Here is a 21,000-nt window from a genome sequence, read left to right on the forward strand (position 1 = left end):
AGTAGTAGTAGTAGTAGTATCCCCAGTAGTAGTATCCCCAGTAGTAGTATCCCCAGTAGTAGTAACCCCAGTAGTAGTAACCCCAGTAGTAGTATCCCCAGTAGTAGTATCCCCAGTGGTAGTAACCCCAGTAGTAGTATCCCCAGTGGTAGTAACCCCAGTAGTAGTATCCCCAGTAGTAGTATCCCCAGTGGTAGTAGTAATCCCAGTAGTAGTAACCCCAGTAGTAGTATCCCCAGTAGTAGTAACCCCATTAGTAGTATCCCCAGTAGTAGTATCCCCAGTAGTAGTATCCCCAGTAGTAGTATCCCCAGTAGTAGTAGTAACCCCAGTAGTAGTAACCCCAGTAGTAGTATCCCCAGTAGTAGTAACCCCATTAGTAGTATCCCCAGTAGTAGTATCCCCAGTAGTAGTATCCCCAGTAGTAGTATCCCCAGTAGTAGTATCCCCAGTGGTAGTAGTAATCCCAGTAGTAGTAACCCCACTAGTAGTATCCCCAGTAGTAGTAACCCCAGTAGTAGTAATCCCCAGTAGTAGTATCCCCAGTAGTAGTAGTAATCCCAGTAGTAGTAGTAGTATCCCCAGTAGTAGTATCCCCAGTAGTAGTATCCCCAGTAGTAGTAGTAACCCCAGTAGTAGTAACCCCAGTAGTAGTATCCCCAGTAGTAGTAACCCCAGTAGTAGTATCCCCAGTAGTAGTATCCCCAGTAGTAGTAAACCCAGTAGTAGTATCCCTAGTAGTAGTAATCCCGCAGGCAGACGTTTAAATATTTTGTTCTTCAGCTTGGGTGTCTCTCCCTCCCAGAACAGATGAGATCTGGACCCTACCTGAGCCAAAAACACACATTCAGACCTGCATAGCAGGGATAAATAAATATATACAGAAATAACTACCAATAAAATGTACACACACAAATAAATAAAATGCATTCAGTCCATTGTGAGACAGAACCCCCCAAGAGAGAGAGATGACAGGTGACAAATGAGCACATTGATGACATCCCTCTTACATTCTTCTGAAGTGAAATAACTTTCACATTGCTGAGTTGTAGCTGAGTTTCAGGGGGTACAGAGTGGGCGAGAGTTTCAGGGGGTACAGAGTGGGGAGAGAGTTTCAGGGGGTACAAAGTGGGAAAGAGTTTCAGGGGGTACAGAGTGGGAGAGAGTTTCAGGGGTAATGGGGTGGTCAATAAGCTCCTATAGGCTGGCAGTTAGAGCTAAGTAATTAGAAGATGATGAGACGCTGATCTAAGGTCAGTTTTGCAGTATATCTCCTATTGGTTACGGCTAGGACTCGTTCAGGGAAAACTGATCCTAGATCTCCGCTGACGGGATTGTGGCAGTTTTGAGCAGAGTGGTCCTCTCTATGCTGTCTGAGAGTTTCTACATTTTACATTTACATTTATGTCATTTAGCAGACGCTCTTAGCCAGAGCGACTTACAAAATGGCCGACTGTTACTAGGTCTAGTAACAGTCGGCAGTTCGCCTATCGGGCTACTGTAGCGAGCAGTGTATATAGACGACAGTCACACAGACCAGACTAATGCCATGCAGACACTGAACACAGGGAAGATTCACCTCCAAACAGAGGGAGAGACGGGAGATGGGAGGGGGTTGAGTTAGGAGCTGGTCAGTTTGGGGGGTAAGATGAGGGGGCTAAGGTCCACCTTGCAGGGCCTCTATCAGAGTTTCAGTGATCTAGTCTGGACAGCTCCAGTAGGGGCTCCAAGCTTTTTACAACATCAGAGAAAGGAAAGGTCTTTCCTCAGTCCTTCACTCTCCTCTACTATTTCCTTCCAGTTTCCTGTCAACCCCGACAGACCAGGAAGTTGGTGTTATACCGTCTGAATCCAACTATACGTCCGTTCTTATCTTGGTGATGTTGACATAGTTTGTGTTAGCCAGCGTGTTAGTGTTAGCATTACCTAGCATGTTAGCATTAGCCAAGGTGTTAGCATTACCTAGCGTGTTAGCATTAGCCAACAGGGTGCAGTTGCCTGTCTTCAGGCTTTCTGCTCTGAAGTCTTCAGTGCTGTGGTTCAGTGCAGCTTCTTGTATCCCCATGTAGTTTGACTTACTGAGGGTAGAACCACTCCCGCTGCTGCTGCTCTTCTTCATGTCCTCTGCTGAGTCGGCCTTGGGAACGCTGGGTGTGTTCAGGTACTGCGCCTGCTCCTCGCCCTCCGTCTCCCGGTGGTAGAAGTAGTTGAAGTTGGACACGATGACGGGGACGGGTAAGGCGATGGTCAACACGCCGGCGATGGCGCAGAGCGATCCAACGATTTTCCCACCGATAGTGGTGGGCACCATGTCGCCGTAGCCGACGGTGGTCATTGAAACCACGGCCCACCAGAAGGCTTCTGGGATGCTACTGAACTGGGAGTCCGCCTCGTCGGCCTCGGCGAAGTAAACAGCGCTGGAGAAGAGGATGACTCCAATAAAGAGGAAGAATATGAGAAGGCCAAGCTCCCGCATGCTGGCCTTCAGGGTCTGGCCCAGGATCTGGAGCCCCTTGGAGTGTCTGGACAGCTTGAAGATTCTGAACACCCTGACCAGACGGATGACCCTGAGGATGGCGAGGGACATGGCCTGCTGCCCCGCCTGCCCGTCCTCTGGTTTCTCTGCCAGCTCTGTGCCCAACGTGATGAAATATGGAATAATCGCCACAATATCGATGATATTCATAATGTTACCGAAGAACCCGGCTTTACTAGGACAAGCGAAGAAGCGGACGAGAAACTCAAAGGAGAACCAGATGATGCAGAGCGTCTCCAGGATGAAGAAGGGATCAGTGAAGTAAGAGGAGGTGTAGGAGAAAGTGGAGTTGTTGAAGGGCTGGAACACATTGTTGTCTTCATGGTCGTTCCGGAACACGGGGAGTGTCTCCAGGCAGAAGGACACGATGGAGATCAGGATCACCATGACGCTGATGATGGCGATGATACGGGCCGCGCCGGAACTCTCAGGATACTCAAACAGCAGCCACACCTGTTCAAGTTCACACACACACACACTTATCAAATTGACAGCAGATAGAAAACATTCTCTGATACTTTGCTAATAACAGATTAAAATATTTATATTGCGTTTATATTAACTAGATAATGTGCCACCAATAAATAATGTATAAACAATAGAATATACCTGTCTCTGGAACTCGTTCTCCGGGAGAGGACGCTCTTCTTCCTTAATGAAGCCCTCATCCTCTCTGAAGATCTCGATGGCCTCCTCACCCAGCTCATAGAAACGGATCTCCTCTGAAAAGATGTCTAGAGTGACATTAACCGGCCTGCGCAGTCTCCCTCCTGACTGGTAGTAGTACAGGATGGCATCGAAACTGGGCCGGTTCCTGTCAAAGAAATACTCGTTCCTCAGAGGATCAAAGTACCTGGAGAGAGAGAGAGAGAGAGAGAGAGAGAGAGAGATTCGTTGTAAGTAGTAGATACAACAACAAATGCAGAACAATAACAGATGACATTATAAAAACTAAAGTAACAGTAAAGTATTGAAGTCCCTATCTTATCTCCTTCTCTTCATGGGGTTAGTGTTAACAGGACAATAAACAGTAAAGTATTGAAGTCCTCATCTTACCTCCGTCTCTTCTTGGAGAGTATCTTTCACAGTCCAAGAAGCGTATGAATACACACAGAAGTGTTCTAAAATATTGGAGCGTTGGCTTTTATACTTTTTTGAATTTCAGTGCGCCTCAAACAATTTCTCCAACTGTCAACACATTGAAATGAATAGAGGACGATGCAGCAAGGTTAGGCAGCAACGGTAGTGGCAACAAACAACGACAGACAAAATTGTTGTTTTTTTCATAAAATTAGCTACTTAGTACAGTTCCATTTCCTAATAAACAACTCTGGACAGGTCTCCCTGATCTCACATACCCATAACATACTGTGTTTTCGGAAATAACTCATAAAGTACACAACCTTGTTCTAAAATGGATTAAATAAATAAAAATCCTCATAAATTTACACACAATACCCCATAATGAGAAATTATAGCAAAGTTCTTACAAATAAAAAACAGAAACACCTTATTTACATAAGTATTCAGACTCGTTGAAGGGCTATGAGACTCGAAAGTGAGCTCAGGTGCATCCTGTTTCCATTGATCATCCTTGAGATGTTTCTACAACTTGATTGGAGTCCACCTGTGGTAAATTCAATTGATTGGACATGATTTGGAAAGGTACACACCTGTCTATATAAAGGTCCCACAGTTGACTGTGCACGTCAGAGCAAAAACCAAGAAATTAGGTCAAAGGAATTGTAGAGCTCCAAGACAGGATTGTGTCAAAGCACAGATTTGGGGAAGGGTACCAACAACAAAAAAATCTGCTTCATTGAAGGTCCCCACGAACACAATGACCTCCATCATTCTTAAATGGGGGAAGTTTGGAACTCTTACTGGCCAAACTGATCAATCGGGGGAGAAGGGCCTTGGTCAGGGAGGTGAGCAAGAACTCGATGGTCACTCTGACAGAGCTCCAGACATCCTCTGTGACGATAGGAGAACCTTCCAGGAGGACAACCATCTCTGCAGCACTCCACCAATCAGGCCTTGATGGTAGACTGGCCAAATGGAAGCCACTCCTCAGTAAAAGGCACATAGCAAGGCTACTTAAATTCTACTATCATATTGATTGCGCTACTTGCATGGGCAATACGGTCAAACACTGCTACTCTAACTTCCGATGCCCTACCCCATCCTCCCTTCAGAAAATCCGAGCACAACGCCATCTTGCTCCTACCGTCTTATAGGCAGAAACTCAATCAGGATGTACCAGTGACGAGAACCATTCAACGCTGGTCAGACCAATCGGAAGCCACGCTTCAAGATTGTTTTGATCATGAGGACTGGAATATGTTCCGGTCAGCCTCAGAGAACAACATCAACCTATACGCTGACTCGGTGAATGCGTTTATAAAGAAGTGCATTGGAGATGTTGTACCCACTGTGACTATTAAAACCTACCCTAACCAGAAACCGTGGATGGATGGCGGCATTCGCGCAAAACTGAAAGTGCGAACCGCCGCATTTAACCATGGAAAGAGGTCTGGGAATATGGCCGAATATAAACAGTGTAGTTATTCCCTCCGCAAAGCAGGAAATCATGGACTACAAAAATAAAACCTGCCATGGACACCGACGTCTTGCTTCCAGACAAACTAAACACCTTCTTTGCCCACTTTGAGGATAATACAGTGCCACCATCGTGGCCCGTTAACAAGGACTGCGCCCCCCCCACCCCTTCTTCATGGCCGACGTGAGTAAGACATTTAAACGCGTTAACCCTCGCAAGGCTGCTGGCCCAGACGGCATCCCTCTGTGGCCACAACATCACGTGCAATAACTTTTTTACTTTGCACAAGCTGGGACAGGAGCTCCTCAAGAGGAAGCTGACGATGGTAGGAACGGTACGAAAAAACAAGCCAGAGCTCCCACCTCAGCTGTTGAATACACGGAACAGGCCTATCAATTCCTCTAAGTTTGTGTTCACGTCTGACACGTCCCTAGTGTCCTACGTGCCAAAGAAAGGCAAAATATGGTACTCATGAGTACGCTGCATAGGGATGGGAGAATCTATAGCCAGGAACATCAAAAAACAGAAATCATAATGGAATACAATGCCACAAAAGGAGGGGTGGACAATTTAGACAAGCTGGTGACTGGCTACAGCTACAAAAGAAGAACCCTACGCTGGCATCTTATGATATTCTTCAACATCTTGGCCATCTCAAAGCATTGGACTAGTAACCGAAAGGTTGCAAGATCAAATCCCTCGAGCTGACAAGGTACAAATCTGTCGTTCTGCCCCTGAACAAGGCAGTTAACCCACTGTTCCTAGGCCATCATTGAAAATAAGTATTTGTTCTTCACTGACTTGCCTAGTTAAATAAATGTTAAAAAAAAAATAATAATAATCTTGGCGTACAACGCGTTTGTCATCTGAATGGAGTTGAACCCAGATTAGATCAGAGGGAAGCTCCAGAGGAGACTGGTCTTTGGTATGACCTCAAATCCAGAGGAGGCAACAATGACCCCAGCTTCTGCAGCCATGGTGAGGAGGATTCAGGAGGAGGATGCTGGTTCCTCATCAGCCCTGACCCACAGAACCAACAACCCCAATACAGGAAGTACATGTGAATGATGTTGTTGCATGTGTGTCTAAATCTCCTACCTTGGTCTGCTGTAACTATATATGTGAGTGAGTGAGATGTTAGTATTCGGAATTTTGGATGAAAAGTGTGCCCAAAGTAAACTGCCTGCTACTCAGGCCTAGAAGCTAGGATATGGACATAATTGGTACATTTGGATAGAAAACACTCTAAAGTTTCCAAAACGTAATAATGTCTGTGAGTATAACAGAACTGATATGGCAGGCAAAAACCTGAGGAAAATCCATCCAGGAAGTGCTATTATTTTGAAATGGCTGTTTTTCCATTGAAAGCCTATCCACCATACAAAGACTTAAGACCCAGTTCACAATGCCTATGGCTTCCACTACATATGGCCAGTCTTTAGGCATTGTTTCAGGCTTTTACTCTGAAAAATTAGGGAGAAACACCACTTTCAATGAGAGGACAGTGGAAATGTCCAGACATGAGTCCTGCGCGTGACAGGGAGCGTGCCTTTCTTGTTTTTCCTTTTCTATTGGCGAAGCTATTGTCTGGTTGAAATATGATCGATTATTTATGACAAAAACAACCTGAGGAATGATTATAAACATCGTTTGACATGTTTCTATGAACTTTTATGGTACTTTTTTAGATTTTCCGTCTGTCTGTTGTGACCGCGACTTGTTCCAATGAATTACTGAACAAAACGCACCAACAAAACGGAGGTTTTTGAATATGAAGAGGGACTTTATCGAACAAAACAAACATTTATTGTGTAACATGGAGTCTTGTGAGTGCAACCATATGAAGATCAAAGGTAAGTGATTAATTTTATCACTATTTCTGACTTGTGTATCTCCTCTACTTGGCTGGTTACTGTTTGTAATGATTTGTCTGCTGGGTGCTGTTCTCAGATAATCGCATGGTTTGCTTTCACCGTAAAGCCTTTTTGAAATCTGACACCGTGGTTGGATTAACAAGAGAGTGGCAGTGGTGTGGAGAAGGGGGGGGGGCAATGTGAATAGTCTGTGTAGCCATTTGACTAGATGTTCAGGAGTCTTATGGCTTGGGGGTAGAAGCTGTTTAGAAGTCTCTTGGACCTAGACTTGGCGCTCCGGTACCACTTGCCATGTTGTAGCAGAGAGAACAGCGTTGTAGCAGAGAGAACAGTCTATGACTAGGGTGGCTGGAGTCTATATCAATTTTCAGGGCCTTCCTCTGACACCGCCTGGTATAGAGGTCCTGGATGGCAGGAAGCTTGTCCCCAGTGATGCACTGGGCTGTTCGCACTACCCTCTGTAGTGCTTTGCGGTCATAGTCCGAGCAGTTGCCATACCAGGCAGTGATGCAACCAGTCAGGATGCTCTCGATGGCGCAGCTGTAGAAACCAAATATTTTCAGTCTCCTGAGGGGGAATAGGTTTTGTCATGCCCTCTTCACAACTGTCGTGGTGTGCCTGGACCATGCTAGTTTGTTGGTGACGTGGACAACAAGGAACTTCAAGCTCTCAACCTGCTCCACTGCAGCCCCGTCGATGAGAATGGGGGCATTCTCGGTCCTCTTTTTCCTGTAGTCCACAATCATCTCCTTTGTCTTGATCACTTTGAGGGAGAGGTTGTTGTCCTGGCACCACACGGCCAGGTCTCCGACTTCTTCCCTACAGGCTGTCTCGTTGTTGTCGGTGATCAGGCCTACCACTGTTCTGTCATTGGCAAAGTTAATGATGGTGTTGGATTCGTGCCTGGCCGTGCAGTCATGAGTGAACAGGGACTACAGGAGCTTAGTGGTGAGCTTTGAGGTTACTATGGTGTTGAACGCTGAGCTGTAGTCAATGAATAGCATTCTCAGATAGGTCTTCCTTCTGTCCAGGTGGGAAAGGGCATTGTGAAGTGCAATAGAGACTGCATCTGTGGATCTGTTTGGGCAGTATGTGAATTGGAGTGGTTCTAGGGTTTCTGGGATGATGGTGTTGATGTGAGCCATGACCAGCTGTTCAAAGCACTTCATGGCTACAGACGTGAGTGCTAGGGGCCGTTAGGCATTTAGGCAGGTTACCTTGGTGTTCTTGGGCCCAGGCACCATTTACTATTGTGGTCTGCTTGACACATGTTGGTATTACAGACTCGGACAGGGACAGGTTGAAAATGTCGGTGAAGACACTTGCTAGTTGGTCAGCGCATGTTCGCAGTACACGTCCTGGTAATCCATCTGGCCCTGCGGCCTTGTAAATGTTGATCTGTCTGAAGGTCTTACTCACATCTGCTGCAGAGAGCGTGATCCCACAGTCTTCCGGTACAGCTGGTTCTCTCGTGCATGTTTCAGTGTTATTTGCCTCAAAGCGAGCATAGAAGTAGTTTAGGTCGTCCAGTAGGCTCATGTCACTGGGCAGCTCTCGGCTGTGCTTCCATTTGTCCTGTATTGACGCTTTGCCTGTTTGATGGTTCGTCGGAGGGCATAGCGGGATTTCTTATAAGCTTCCGGGTTAGAGTCCCATTCCTTGAAAGCGGCATTTCTAGCCTTTAGCTCAGTGCAGATGCTGCTTGTAATCTATGGTTTCTGGTTGGGGTATGTACGTATGGTCACTGTGGGGACAACGTCATCTATGCACTTATTGATGAAGCCAATGACAGATGTGGTGTACTCCTCAATGCCATTGGAGGAATCCCGGAACATGTTCGTCTGTGATAGCGAAACAGTCCTGTAGCTTAGCATCTGCTTCATCTGACCACTTTTTTATTGATCTAGTCACTGGTGCTTCCTGCTTTAATTTTTGCTTGTAAACAGGAATCAGGAGGATAGAATTATGGTCAGATTTGCCAAGTGGATGGAGAGAGAGAGCTTTGTATGCATCTCTGTGTGCGGAGTACAGGTGGTCCAGAGTTATTTTCCCTCTGGATGCAAATTTAACATGTTGATAGAAATGAGGAAAAACTGATTTAAGTTTCCCTGCATTAAAGTTCCTGGCCACTAGGAGTGCCGCTTCTGGGTGAGCATTTTCTTGTTTGCTTATGGTGGAATACAGCTCATTCGATGCTATCTTAGTGCCAGCCTCTGACTGAGGTGGTATTTAAACAGCTACAAAGAATACAGATGAAAACTCTCTCGGTAGGTAATGTGGTCTACAGCTTATCATGAGAAACTCTACCTCAGGCGAGCAATGGCTAGAGACTTCTTTAGATATCGTGCACCAGCTGTTAGATATCGTACAGCGATTGTATACTGCCTTCCACTTGGTAATACATGTATCACTAGCCACTTTAAACAATGCCACTTTATTTAATGTTTACGTACACTACATTACTCATCTCATATGTATATACTGCACACTATACCATTTACTGCATCTTGCCTATGCCGTTTGGCCATCACTCATTCATATATTTTTATTCATTCCTTTACACTTGTGTATAAGGCAGTTGTTGTGAAATTGTTAGGTTAGATTACTTGTTAGATATTACTGCATGGTCAGAACTAGAAACACAAGCATTTCGCTACACTCGCATTAACATCTGCTAACCATGTGTATGTGACAAATACAATTTGATATAAGTCTATAGTGATTGAGTACAGTATACTGCCATCTACTTGGTATAAGTCTATAGTGATTGAGTACAGTATACTGCCATCCACTTGGTATACGTCTATAGTGATTGAGTACAGTATACTGCCATCTACTTGGTATAAGTCTATAGTGATTGAGTACAGTATACTGCCATCTACTTGGTATAAGTCTATAGTGATTGAGTACAGTATACTGCTATCTACTTGGTATAAGTCTTTAGTGATTGAGTACAGTATACTGCCATCCACTTGGTATAAGTCTATAGTGATTGAGTACAGTATACTGCCATCTACTTGGTATAAGTCTATAGTGATTGAGTACAGTATACTGCTATTCACTTGGTATAAGTCTATAGTGATTGAGTACAGTATACTGCCATCCACTTGGTATAAGTCTATAGTGATTGAGTACAGTATACTGCTATCTACTTGGTATAAGTCTATAGTGATTGAGTACAGTATACTGCTATCTACTTGGTATAAGTCTATAGTGATTGAGTACAGTATACTGCTATCTACTTGGTATAAGTCTATAGTGATTGAGTACAGTATACTGCTATCTACTTGGTATAAGTCTATAGTGATTGAGTACAGTATACTGCTATCTACTTGGTATAAGTCTATAGTGATTGAGTACAGTATACTGCCATCTACTTGGTATAAGTCTATAGTGATTGAGTACAGTATACTGCTATCTACTTGATATAAGTCTATAGTGATTGAGTACAGTATACTGCTATCTACTTGATATAAGTCTATAGTGATTGAGAACAGTATACTGCTATCTACTTGATATAAGTCTATAGTGATTGAGTACAGTATACTGCTATCCACTTGGTATAAGTCTATAGTGATTGAGTACAGTATACTGCCATCCACTTGGTATAAGTCTATAGTGATTGAGTACAGTATACTGCCATCCACTTGGTATAAGTCTATAGTGATTGAGTACAGTATACTGCCATCCACTTGATATAAGTCTATAGTGATTGAGTACAGTATACTGCCATCCACTTGGTATAAGTCTATAGTGATTGAGTACAGTATACTGCTATCTACTTGGTATAAGTCTATAGTGAATCCCATTCTCAAATCTTTAAAAAATGACAGGCGTTGATGGGAACTTTTTATCACATAATCCAGTCTCTTTCCAAAGTACCAATTACTTGTGTGCGTTAATGAATATCGTACAGATTGGTTTCCAAAACAAGGAGACGCCTCATCACTGACTGTTTGCTATGTTTATAAACGATTTGGCAAAATAATTAAACAGATAAATATTGGAGTAAGATAAGATGCCTTGACTTACCTTCTGCCTGCCCCTTGAACTATAATAAACTCTTAGACTCGTACTATCCACCTCCTGTGTCTGAGTCTTAGTCGTGATAATACGAACTGGCCATGACTGACCCAGCAGACCCGGACCAGCTCCGAAACGCCGTCTCCTCCCAAGGAGCCACCATTGGAAGACACGAGGAGTTACTGCAATGCTTTATGGAGAGGACTCCATACCCTAGCAGAACGCCATGACCACATATTCGATACATTGCTTGAGCAATTCCACAGATTCCCAACTAGGCAGCCACAACAGACTCTCTGCAACCCTGACACCAGTGGCGCTTCTTCTTCCCAGCCTACCCCGGTGTCCCGAGAACCTCGCTTACCTCCTACGGAGCGCTATGCTGGAGATTCTGGAAACTGACAGGCTTTTCTCTCCCATTGCTCCCTCATCTTCTAGCTGCAGCCTTCTTTGTTTCCCCTTGGACCGCTCGAAGATAGCGTACCTCGTAACGCTGATGTCCGGGAGGGCACTCGCCTGGGCTACAGGCGAGTGTGGAAGCCTGTAGTCTGCCGTTTTGTGGAAGCAATAGTCTGCCGTTTTGCCTGAATCTGGAGGAGTTCATGGCGGAGGTACGTAAAGGGTTCGATTCTCCGTTGTAGGGGAGAGAGGCTGCTCGTAAGCTGCTCCAGCTATGTCAAGACTCCCGTATTGTGGCAGACTACGCAGTGGATTTTCACACGTTGGCGGCTGAGTGTGCTTGAACCCCGGAAGCCTTGTATGACATGTTCATTCACGGATTATCGGAGGTGATTAACTTCTCTAGGGTAGGACGCAGTATTTTGACGTCAGGATGAAAGGTGTGCCCGTAGTAAACTGCCTGCTACTCAGGCTCAGAAGGTAGGGTATATTATTAGTAGATTTGGATAGAAAACACTCAGAAGTTTCTAAAACTGTTTGAATGATGTCTGAGTATAACAGAACTCATATGGCAGGCAAAAACCTGAGAAAAATCCAACCAGGAAGTGTGGAAATCTGAGGTTTGTAGTTTTTCATGTGATTGCCTATACAGTATACAGTGACTTAGGGTTCATTTTGCACTTCCTAAGGCTTCCACTAGATGTCAACAGTCTTTAGAACGTTGTTTCATGCTTCTACTGTTACTGGGGAGAGAATAAGATCTGACTCAACAAGTGGACTGCCTGAGGCCAATGAGTTGTTTACTTCGCAGTCACGCAGGCGCGCCATTCCTTCTTTTTCCTCTGTAATGCTATTGTCCGGTTGGAATATTATTTAATATTTATGATAAAATGACCCTAAGGATTGATTGTAAACATCGATTGACATGTTTCTACGAACGGTAATGGAACTTTTTGACTTTTCGTCTCGGGTTTTGCGCACGCACATTTTGCCTTTGGAATAGTGATTTGAACGCGCGAACAAAGGTATTTGGACATAAATATGGAGTTAATCGAACAACAAACATTTCTTGTGGAAGTGGGAGTCCTGGGAGTGCATTCCGACAAAGATCAGCAAAGGTAAGTGAAGATTTATAATACTATTTCTGAGTTTTGTTGGCTCCAGAACTTGGCGGGTAACTGTATAGCTTGCTTTGATGGCTGAGCTCTGTACTCAGAATATTGAACAATGTGCTTTCGCCATAAAGCTACTTTGAAGTCTGACACAGCGGTTGCATTAAGGAGAAGTGTATCTATAATTCTTTCAATAACTGTTGTAAATTTTATCAACGTTTATGATGAGTATTTTTGTAAATTGATGTGCTCATTCACCGGTGGTTTGGAGGCAAAACATTTTCTGAACATCACGCGCTAATGTAAAATGGGGTTTTTGGATATAAATATGAACTTTATCAACCAAAACATACATGTATTGTGTAACATTGATTCCTGGGAGTGTCATCTGATGAAGATCGTCAAAGTTTAGTGATTAATTTTAGCTGTATTTCCGTTTTTTGTGACGCCTCTCCTTGCTTGGAAAATGGCTGTGTGGTTGTTCTTCTCTCAGCTCTGTCCTAGCATAATCTAATGTTATGCTTTCACCGTAAAGCCTTTTTGAAATCGGACAATGTGGTTGTATTAACGAGAAGTGTATCTTTCCAATGGGATATAATAGTTGTATGTTTGAGAAATTTGAATTATGAGAGAGTTTTGTTGTTTTGAATTTGCCGCCCTGTATTTCACTGGCTGTTGAATAGTGTGTCCCACGTCCCACATACCCCAGAGAGGTTAACCTGTCTGGGAACCTGGGACCCTAGACAACAGCCAGTGGAATCGCGTGGCGCGAAATACAAATACCTCATAAATGCTATAACTTCAATTTCTCAAACATATGACTATTTTACACCATTTTATAGATACACCTCTCCTGAATCGAACCACGTTGTCCGATTTCAAAAAGGCTTTACAGAAAAAGCAAAACATTAGATTATGTTAGGAGAGTACCCAGCCCAAAATAATCACACTGCCATTTTCGAAGCAACTAGCATGCATCACAAATACCCAAAACACAGCTAAATGCAGCACTAACCTTTGACAATCTTCATCAGATGACACTCCTAGGACATCATGTTACACAATACATGCATTTTTTGTTCGATAAAGTTCATATTTATATATAAAAACAGCATTTTACATCAGCTCGTGACGTTCAGAAAATATTTTCCCTCAAATGCTTCCGGTGAATCAGCGCTACAATTTACAAAATTACTATTTGAAAACATTGTTAAAATTTTATATTGTCATTCAAAGAATTATAGATTAACATCTCGTGAATGCAACCGCATTGCCAGATTTAAAAATAACTTTACTGGGAAAATCACACTTTGCAATAAACGAGGTGCTATGCTCAGAAAAATAGGCTAGGCGATACAGGTTAACACCATCTTGGAACCATCTAAAATCAAATATACTATTGTAAATATTCCCTTACCTTTGATTATCTTCATCAGAAGGCACTTCGAGGGATCCCAGGTCCACAACAATCCCAGGTCCCAAAAAAATATATTTACGTTCGTTCAAACATGTCACGTTGTATAACATAAATCTTTAGGGCCTTTTTCAATCAGAGCTTCAATAATATTCAAGGCGGACAATTGCATTGTCTTACTAAACATTTCGGAATGAGAGGTTACCCATGGGCGCCTGCGTCATAGTAGTAATGGCCCTCCCCCTATGACCAACTTTCCAAGCCTCTCTTTTGGTCAGTTTCTACCGGAGAAGACTCAAACCACTTTGTAAAGACTGTTGACATCTAGTGGAAGCCTTAGGAAGTGCTAAATGAATCCTAACTCATGGTGTGTTTCATAGGCAAAGTGTTGAAGGTGATTCCACAAATCAGATTTCCACTTCCTGCATGGAATCCTCTCAGGTTGTGGCATGCCATATGAGTTCTGTTACACTCAGACACCATTCAAACAGTTTTAGAAACTTTAGAGTGTTTTCTATCCAAATCTACTAATTATATGCATATTCTAGTTACTGGGCAGGAGTAGTAACCAGATTAAATTGGGTACGTTTTTTATCCGGCCGTGCAAATACTGCCCCCTAGCCCCAACAGATGAGCTCGCAGCCCCAGGAGCTGCCCATGGACCTTGACTCCCTCATAGCCTTGACCATCTGGATCGATGGGTGGCTACGGGAATGTAGGAGGATGAGGGAGTCTGTTGCCTGTCGCCCTCGCTCGTCCTTGATTTCCACCTCAAGGAATCACGTAAATCCCAGATGTCTACATCTCCGAGTGAATCCGATGTCACCCGAGTTCACTCGGGAATCGCTGAGTGCTGCCAACTCTACTCCTCCAGAGCCCATGCAACTGGGCAGGGCTAGATTTTCTCCTGCTGAGCGCTTACACAGACTAAACACCAAGAGCTCAAATCAAATGTTATTTATCACATGAGTCGAATACAACAAGCCCTTAACCAGCAATGCAGTTTTAAGAAAAAAAGTCCTGTATTGTGGACCTTACAGTGAAATGCTTACTTACAAGCCTTTTTAACCTACAATGTAGTTAAGAAAAAAAACGTCCGTATTGTGGAGCTACGGGCCATTTCTTATCAACCTGGCCATTAAAAAGACCAGGCTCATCAGTAGATACGAGTACACTGGTGAGACATACGGGGAGTTTTCAATCCCTTACTACTCATGTTACGTGTGACGTTTTTCTTGCTCCCCATTTTCCCATGTTAGTGTGTTTGTGTCCTAGGCATTAAAGGTGTACCGAGTTGCGGCTGACGATGGTGGGCGTGGCTGTAGCTGATTGAGGAGAGGATAACTGTTTGCCGTGTGAACCCAGAAGAGGAGAGGGGGAGAGAGAGAGGGGACACTTGTTTTTTTTGGCTAGTTGATGATTTGTTCTTTTAATTTATCTTTGTTTGTGTTTCAGCCTGTCCTCTTGAGGTACTCCACCCTACCTAGGTCCTAAAGAAGGGAAAAGGTAGATCTGCCCATGGGTGTACATTCCAACGTAGATAACACATTGTATTATACACTAGGTTAGCCGGGTGGGTGTCACCCTTATATTTTCTTGGAACCAGGTAGGACAGTGGGTTAGGGTTTAGAGTGTGTTAGGAGGGATTAGGTGTGTAGAAGAGGGACCTTTTGTTTTATTTTCATTACTTTGACCCCGATCCCAAACATTCTCTTCTCTTACCTTCCCTGGTTGTAGTTGTTTTTTTATGGATTCTTTATGGGTGTTTTATATTGTTTATTTAATTACTTTACTAAACACCCCTGAGGGCTAACATTGAGTTCTGGTTGTGGTCTGGTTATTTTTCTCATTACACCCCACATTTCTTCCCCTTTCATCTGGTTTACCTGGTGTTTAGGCATTTACGTCTCCTCCTCAGACCAGCTACACCCGAGGGGAGAACGTAATAACTCGTAACCCTCTCTATGCTGCCTGGGGTGGGAAGGCCAGTCCAAATCCATCCGGGTGCTCATTGAACTCTGGAGCCGACAAGAGCTTTACTACCCTTGTGTCGGAGCTGGGAGTCGCCACTCAACCCTTTTCCATTCCAGGGTGCTTCTTTGCGGAGAAGGACAAGACCCTGCTTCCGTGTATCGACTACCGGGGTCTCAATGACATTATGGTTAAAAACTGTTACCCTCTACCACTCATCTCCTGTTTTCCAGCCTCTCCAGGAGACTTTCGGAACGCCTACAATCTGGTTTGGATACGGGAAGGAGATGAGTGGAAGACCGCCTTTAACACGGCTAGCGGTGATGCCGTTTGGACAGACCAACGTTCCCGCAGTGTTCCAGGCCCTGGTCAATGATGTGCTCCGAGACATGTTGAGCTGATTTGTGTTTGTCTACCTCAATGACATCCTCATTTATTCCTTGTCAAGACCACGTCCTCCATGTCCACCATCTCCTGGAGACCCAGCTTTTCGTGAAGGCAGAGTAATGTGAGTTATATTGCCTTACCAACACCTTCCTAGGATACGTCATCGCTGCAGGGAATATTCAGATGGATCCTGACAAGGTGAGAGTGGTGGTGGATTGGCCTCAACCCACATCCAGAGTGCAGCTGCAATGTTTCCTGGGGTTTGATAATTTCTACCGTTGTTTCGTCTGGGGTTACAGCACCCTTGCTTCCCCGCTCTCAGCACTCACCTCTCCCAAGGTTCCGTTCATATGGTCTCCAGCAGCTGACTGGGCGTTCTCGGACTTCAAGCAGCGATTCACTACAGCTTAATCCATCTGGACCCGTCCCGTCAGTTCGTGGTGGACGTCGACGCCTCGGACATCGGAGTGGGGCTTGTCCTGTCCCAGCGTTCTGCCCAAGACCAGAAGCTGCATCCCTGTGCTTTCCTTACCCATCGTCTTAAGCCCGCTGATAGGACCTATGATGTGGGAAATGGAGAATCACTTGCTGTCAAGATGGCGTTGGAGGAGTGGAGGCACTGGTTAGAAGGGGTGGAACAGCCATTCTTGGTGTGGAAGGACCATAAGAACCTGGAATATCTCCGCAACGCCAAGCGCCTCAACTCCAGGCAGGCGAGATGGGCCCTGTTATTCACTCGTTTACATTTCACTATCTCCTACTGCCTGGGGTCCAAGAATGTGAAGCCTGATGCACGCTCACGTCTGTACAGCCTCGCTACTAAACCATCGGTCCTAGAGACATCCTCCCTACTTCCTGTCTTGTGGCTGCTATCATCTGAAGAACCGAGAGTCTGGCCAAAAAAGGGGGGGTGGGGGTGGGGGTGGGGGCCAGCACAGAAAAAAAAAAAAAATGTATGAAATTGTATGAAATGTATACATAGGCCTTCCCTGTAGCTCAGTTGGTAGAGCATGGTGTTTGCAACGCCAGGGTTGTGAGTTCGTTTCCCACGGGGGGCCAGCACAGAAAAATTAAAAAAAATTAAAAAAAATGTATGAAATGAAATGTATGCATTCACTACTGTAAGTCGCTCTGGATAAGAGCGTCTGCTAAATGATGTAAATGTAAATGCTAACCAGATGTTTGTCCAGGACTCTGTCTGTGCTCTTGTTCTGGAATGGGCACATTCCTCAAGACACACGTCATCCTGGCTCCCGTTGGACCTTGGCTTTCGTCCGACAATTTTTTTGGTGGCTCACCAAGGTTCCTGATGTTTCTGCATTTGTTGCAGCCTGTACAGTGTGTGCGTAGAACAAGACTCTGCGGCAAGCTCTGGCTGGTTTCCTTCAACCACTCCCTGTCCCTCACCGCTCCTGGTCTCATATTCCTGGACTTCTTCACTGGTCTCCCTCCATCAGATGACAACACCACCATCCTCACAGTAGTGGACAGGTTTTCCAAAGTCATCCATTTTATTCCCCTTCCTAAGTTTCCCTCAGCTAAGGAGACGGCCCAGCTCATGGTGCAACACATCTTCTAGATCCATGGACTGCCGGTAGGCATGGTCTCCGATCGTGGTCCTCAGTTCTCGACCCGGTTCTGGAAGGAGTTCTGCACCCTCATTGGGTTGTCGGCCAGTCTGTCCTTTGGTTTTCATCCCCAGTCTAACGGCCAGTTGGAGCGAGCCAATCAGGCCCTGGAGACGACTCTTCGCTGCTTCGTTTACACCAATCCCACCACCTGTAGCCAGCAACTCGTGTGGATGGAATATGCCTGCAACACCCTTCCCTGTTCTGCTACGGGTCTCATCTTTTGAGTGTTCCCTGGGATATCAGCAGCCGCTTTTCTCGGCGCAAGAGGTCAGCATTCCTTCTGCCCAGATGTTCGTCCGTCGCTATCGGCGTACCTGGAAGAGAGCCCGGGCCGCTTTTCTCAAGACCACCTCTAGGTGACCCCTGACCCCAGCCCCCATCTCTAAGGTCCTTAGCCCCTTTGCTGTTCGCCTTCTGTTTCTCCGCACTCTCCGTATACATCCCACTTTCTAGTATCTAGAATTAAACTTGTTTCACAGCAATTCTTCTCCTGTTTCCATGTTTTTCTGAACTCTAGTTTTTGTTTTTCTTAGTCTTCCCAGTTCTGACCTTTCTGCCTGTCCTGACTCTGATCCTGCCTGCCGTCCTGTACCTGCATGACTCTGATTTGGATTATGACCCTTTGCCTGTCTTGATTTACCTTTTGCCCCTTGAACTATAATAAACTTTGAGACTTGTACTGTCTGCCTCCTGTCTCTGCATCTGGGTCTTAGCCTGAGGCCTGATAGACATAGAGGTTAAAGAAAGTGTGACTCATCAATATACCTGTTTTGATTACCATTTCTTACTTTGAACAAAATCAAGACGTCAATATTTGTGCAATGCTTTTTCTATAAAATATCTTAAATTACAGCTCAACTTTAGCAAATTCTGAATTTGCGATTAATCACAGCAAATTCTGCAATCAACTGGATATCATTTTTGTTATCGTTTGACAGCCCTAATAACCTATATAAGTGGTATTAGTTACCTTATCCTCTTGTTGGGGTTAGAGTTAGGGTTGTCATCTATACAGGATAACAACCTATATAAGTGGTATAGTTACCTCATCCTCTTCTTGGGGTCCCCCAGCAGGGTCTCAGGGAACTGGGAGAGGGTTTTCAGCTGCGTCTCAAAGCGCAGCCCGGAGATGTTGACGACTACGCGCTCGCAGCACTCGTGGCCTGGTTCTGGTTCGTACATGTCATCCCCCGGGTCACCTGTAGCAACCGTCATGGTAGAGGAGTAAGGCAGGGCCTGCAGCGTTCAGATGGGCAGCGGGGGGGGGGGCGCAGAAGCGGAAGGACGGGGGGGCAGAGGAACACACAGGCTGGGTAGTCGTGATCTGGAGAAGGCAGAACAGGCTGGCCAGTCGTGATCTGGAGAAGGCAGAACAGGCTGACAGAACAGGCTGGGCAGTCGTGATCTGGAGAAGGCAGAACAGGCTGACAGAACAGGCTGGCCAGTCGTGATCTGGAGAAGACAGAACAGGTTGGCCAGTCGTGATCTGGAGAGGACAGAACAGAGAAACAGAAACACATTAATCAGCTTGTTTCACATTCATTTCAAACACATAATAATCTATATAATGAATAATTTTATAGCAGCGGGGCAATCTTGTCTATTAGCCGATTACTGACTCAGTCTCGACATTTAAGTCTTTAGTGAAGACTCATCTCTTCAGTAGGTCCTAAGATTGAGTGTAGTCTGGCCCAGGGGTGCGAAGGTGAACGAAAAGGCTCTGGAGCGATGAACCGCCCTTGATGTCTCTGCCTGGCCGGTTCCCCTCTCTCCACTGGAATTCTCTGCCTCTGACCCTATTACGAGGGATGAGTCACTGGCTTACTAGTGCTCTTCCATGCCGTCCCTAGGAGGGGTGCTTCACTGACGTGATCTTCCTTTCCGGGTTGGCGCCCCTCCTTGCGTATGTGCCATTGGGCAGATCTTCATGGGCTATATTCAGCCTTGTCTCAGGGTAGTAAGTTGGTGGTTTGAAGATATCCCTCTAGTGGTGTGGGGGCTGTGCTTTGGCAAAGTGGGTGGGGTTATATTCTGCTTGCTTGGCCCTGTCCGGGGCCACAGTGTCTCCCGACCCCTCATGTCTCAGTCTCCAGTATCTATGCTGCAATAGTTAACGTGCTGCTGTGCTGTTTGTTGCTAACGTTACTTTGCTACCTGCCAACTTTCCGTTTTTTACTTTCCGTTTTATGTTTATTTTTTCCCTCGACTTTTATCATTCAACTTTTTCACACCAGACGCTTTATCTGGACATGGTTCTACAGGACCTCCACCAGCCAAAGCTAAGTAGTAACATTAACACTATGCCTTCTAATTGCAGTTGTGGTATTCGTAATATACAGGAGAACGATTGCCTTATTGTGAGAAAAGCTGTGCTGCAAGCCCAGCTTCAGACGAAATCGTTAGGCAAGGGTTTAAGTGTAGGAAAGGATGAAAGAGCGTCTGTGCCACCAATAAGTACAGATAGTAGTATAAATCCCCTTGCAGAGTCCCTGCAGCCGGACGATTTTCTAATGGCTTCTGGAAGGAAATGCTGTAGGAATGCTCAACCGGTGTCGCCGACGCCTCCCACCATTAGCTCTGACAAATTGAAAACCCTAGTCATTGGCGACTCCATTACCCGCAGCATTGGACTTAAAAAGAATCACCCAGCGATTATACACTGTTTACCAGGTGGCACAATGAAAACAATGAATGTTTTTCCTCATAATCCTAGACAATCGAACCAGCATTTTATTACATTTGCAATCGCAACAAATATTCTGCTCAGACCGAAACCAAGCTCCATCAAAAGCCGTGCTATAAATTCTCAGACAACCCAAAGATTCCTAGATGCCCTTCCAGACTCCCTCCACCTACCCAAGGATGTCAGATTACAAAAATCGGTTAACCACCTAACCGAGGAACTAAATTTAACCTTGCATAATACCCTAGATGCAGTCACACTCCTAAAAACAAAAAACCTTTGTCATAAGAAACTAGCTCCCTAGTATACAGAAAATACCCGAGCCCTGAAGCAAGCTTCCAGAAAACTGGCACGGAAATGGCGCTACACCAAACTGGAAGTCTTCCGACTAGCTTGGAAAGACAGTACCG

At 45.0% G+C, this 21,000-nt stretch overlaps 1 protein-coding gene across 3 annotated transcripts; it reads right to left on the minus strand.

Moving 5' to 3' along the window:
- Positions 1–1,803: 1,803 nt before the first annotated feature.
- LOC115168739 (potassium voltage-gated channel subfamily A member 2-like) lies at positions 1,804–19,122 on the minus strand. Of its 3 annotated transcripts, none has more exons than XM_029724281.1 (4): positions 18,953–19,122; positions 3,146–3,389; positions 1,999–2,989; positions 1,804–1,926 (listed from the first exon to the last, which is right to left on the minus strand). In XM_029724281.1, the coding sequence occupies exons 1-4, from the start codon at positions 19,120–19,122 to the stop codon at positions 1,856–1,858; spliced, it is 1,476 nt and encodes a 491-aa protein (XP_029580141.1). In that variant the 3' UTR covers positions 1,804–1,855. The 3 variants fall into 3 exon arrangements, with proteins under 3 accessions (XP_029580141.1, XP_029580144.1, XP_029580143.1); XM_029724284.1 differs by having other exon boundaries at positions 1,804–1,910; positions 1,992–2,989; XM_029724283.1 differs by having other exon boundaries at positions 1,804–1,910; positions 1,989–2,989.
- Positions 19,123–21,000: the final 1,878 nt, after the last annotated feature.

Source organism: Salmo trutta, chromosome 30 (genome assembly GCF_901001165.1).
Source record: "Salmo trutta chromosome 30, fSalTru1.1, whole genome shotgun sequence".
NCBI classification, from domain to species: Eukaryota; Metazoa; Chordata; class Actinopteri; order Salmoniformes; family Salmonidae; genus Salmo; species Salmo trutta.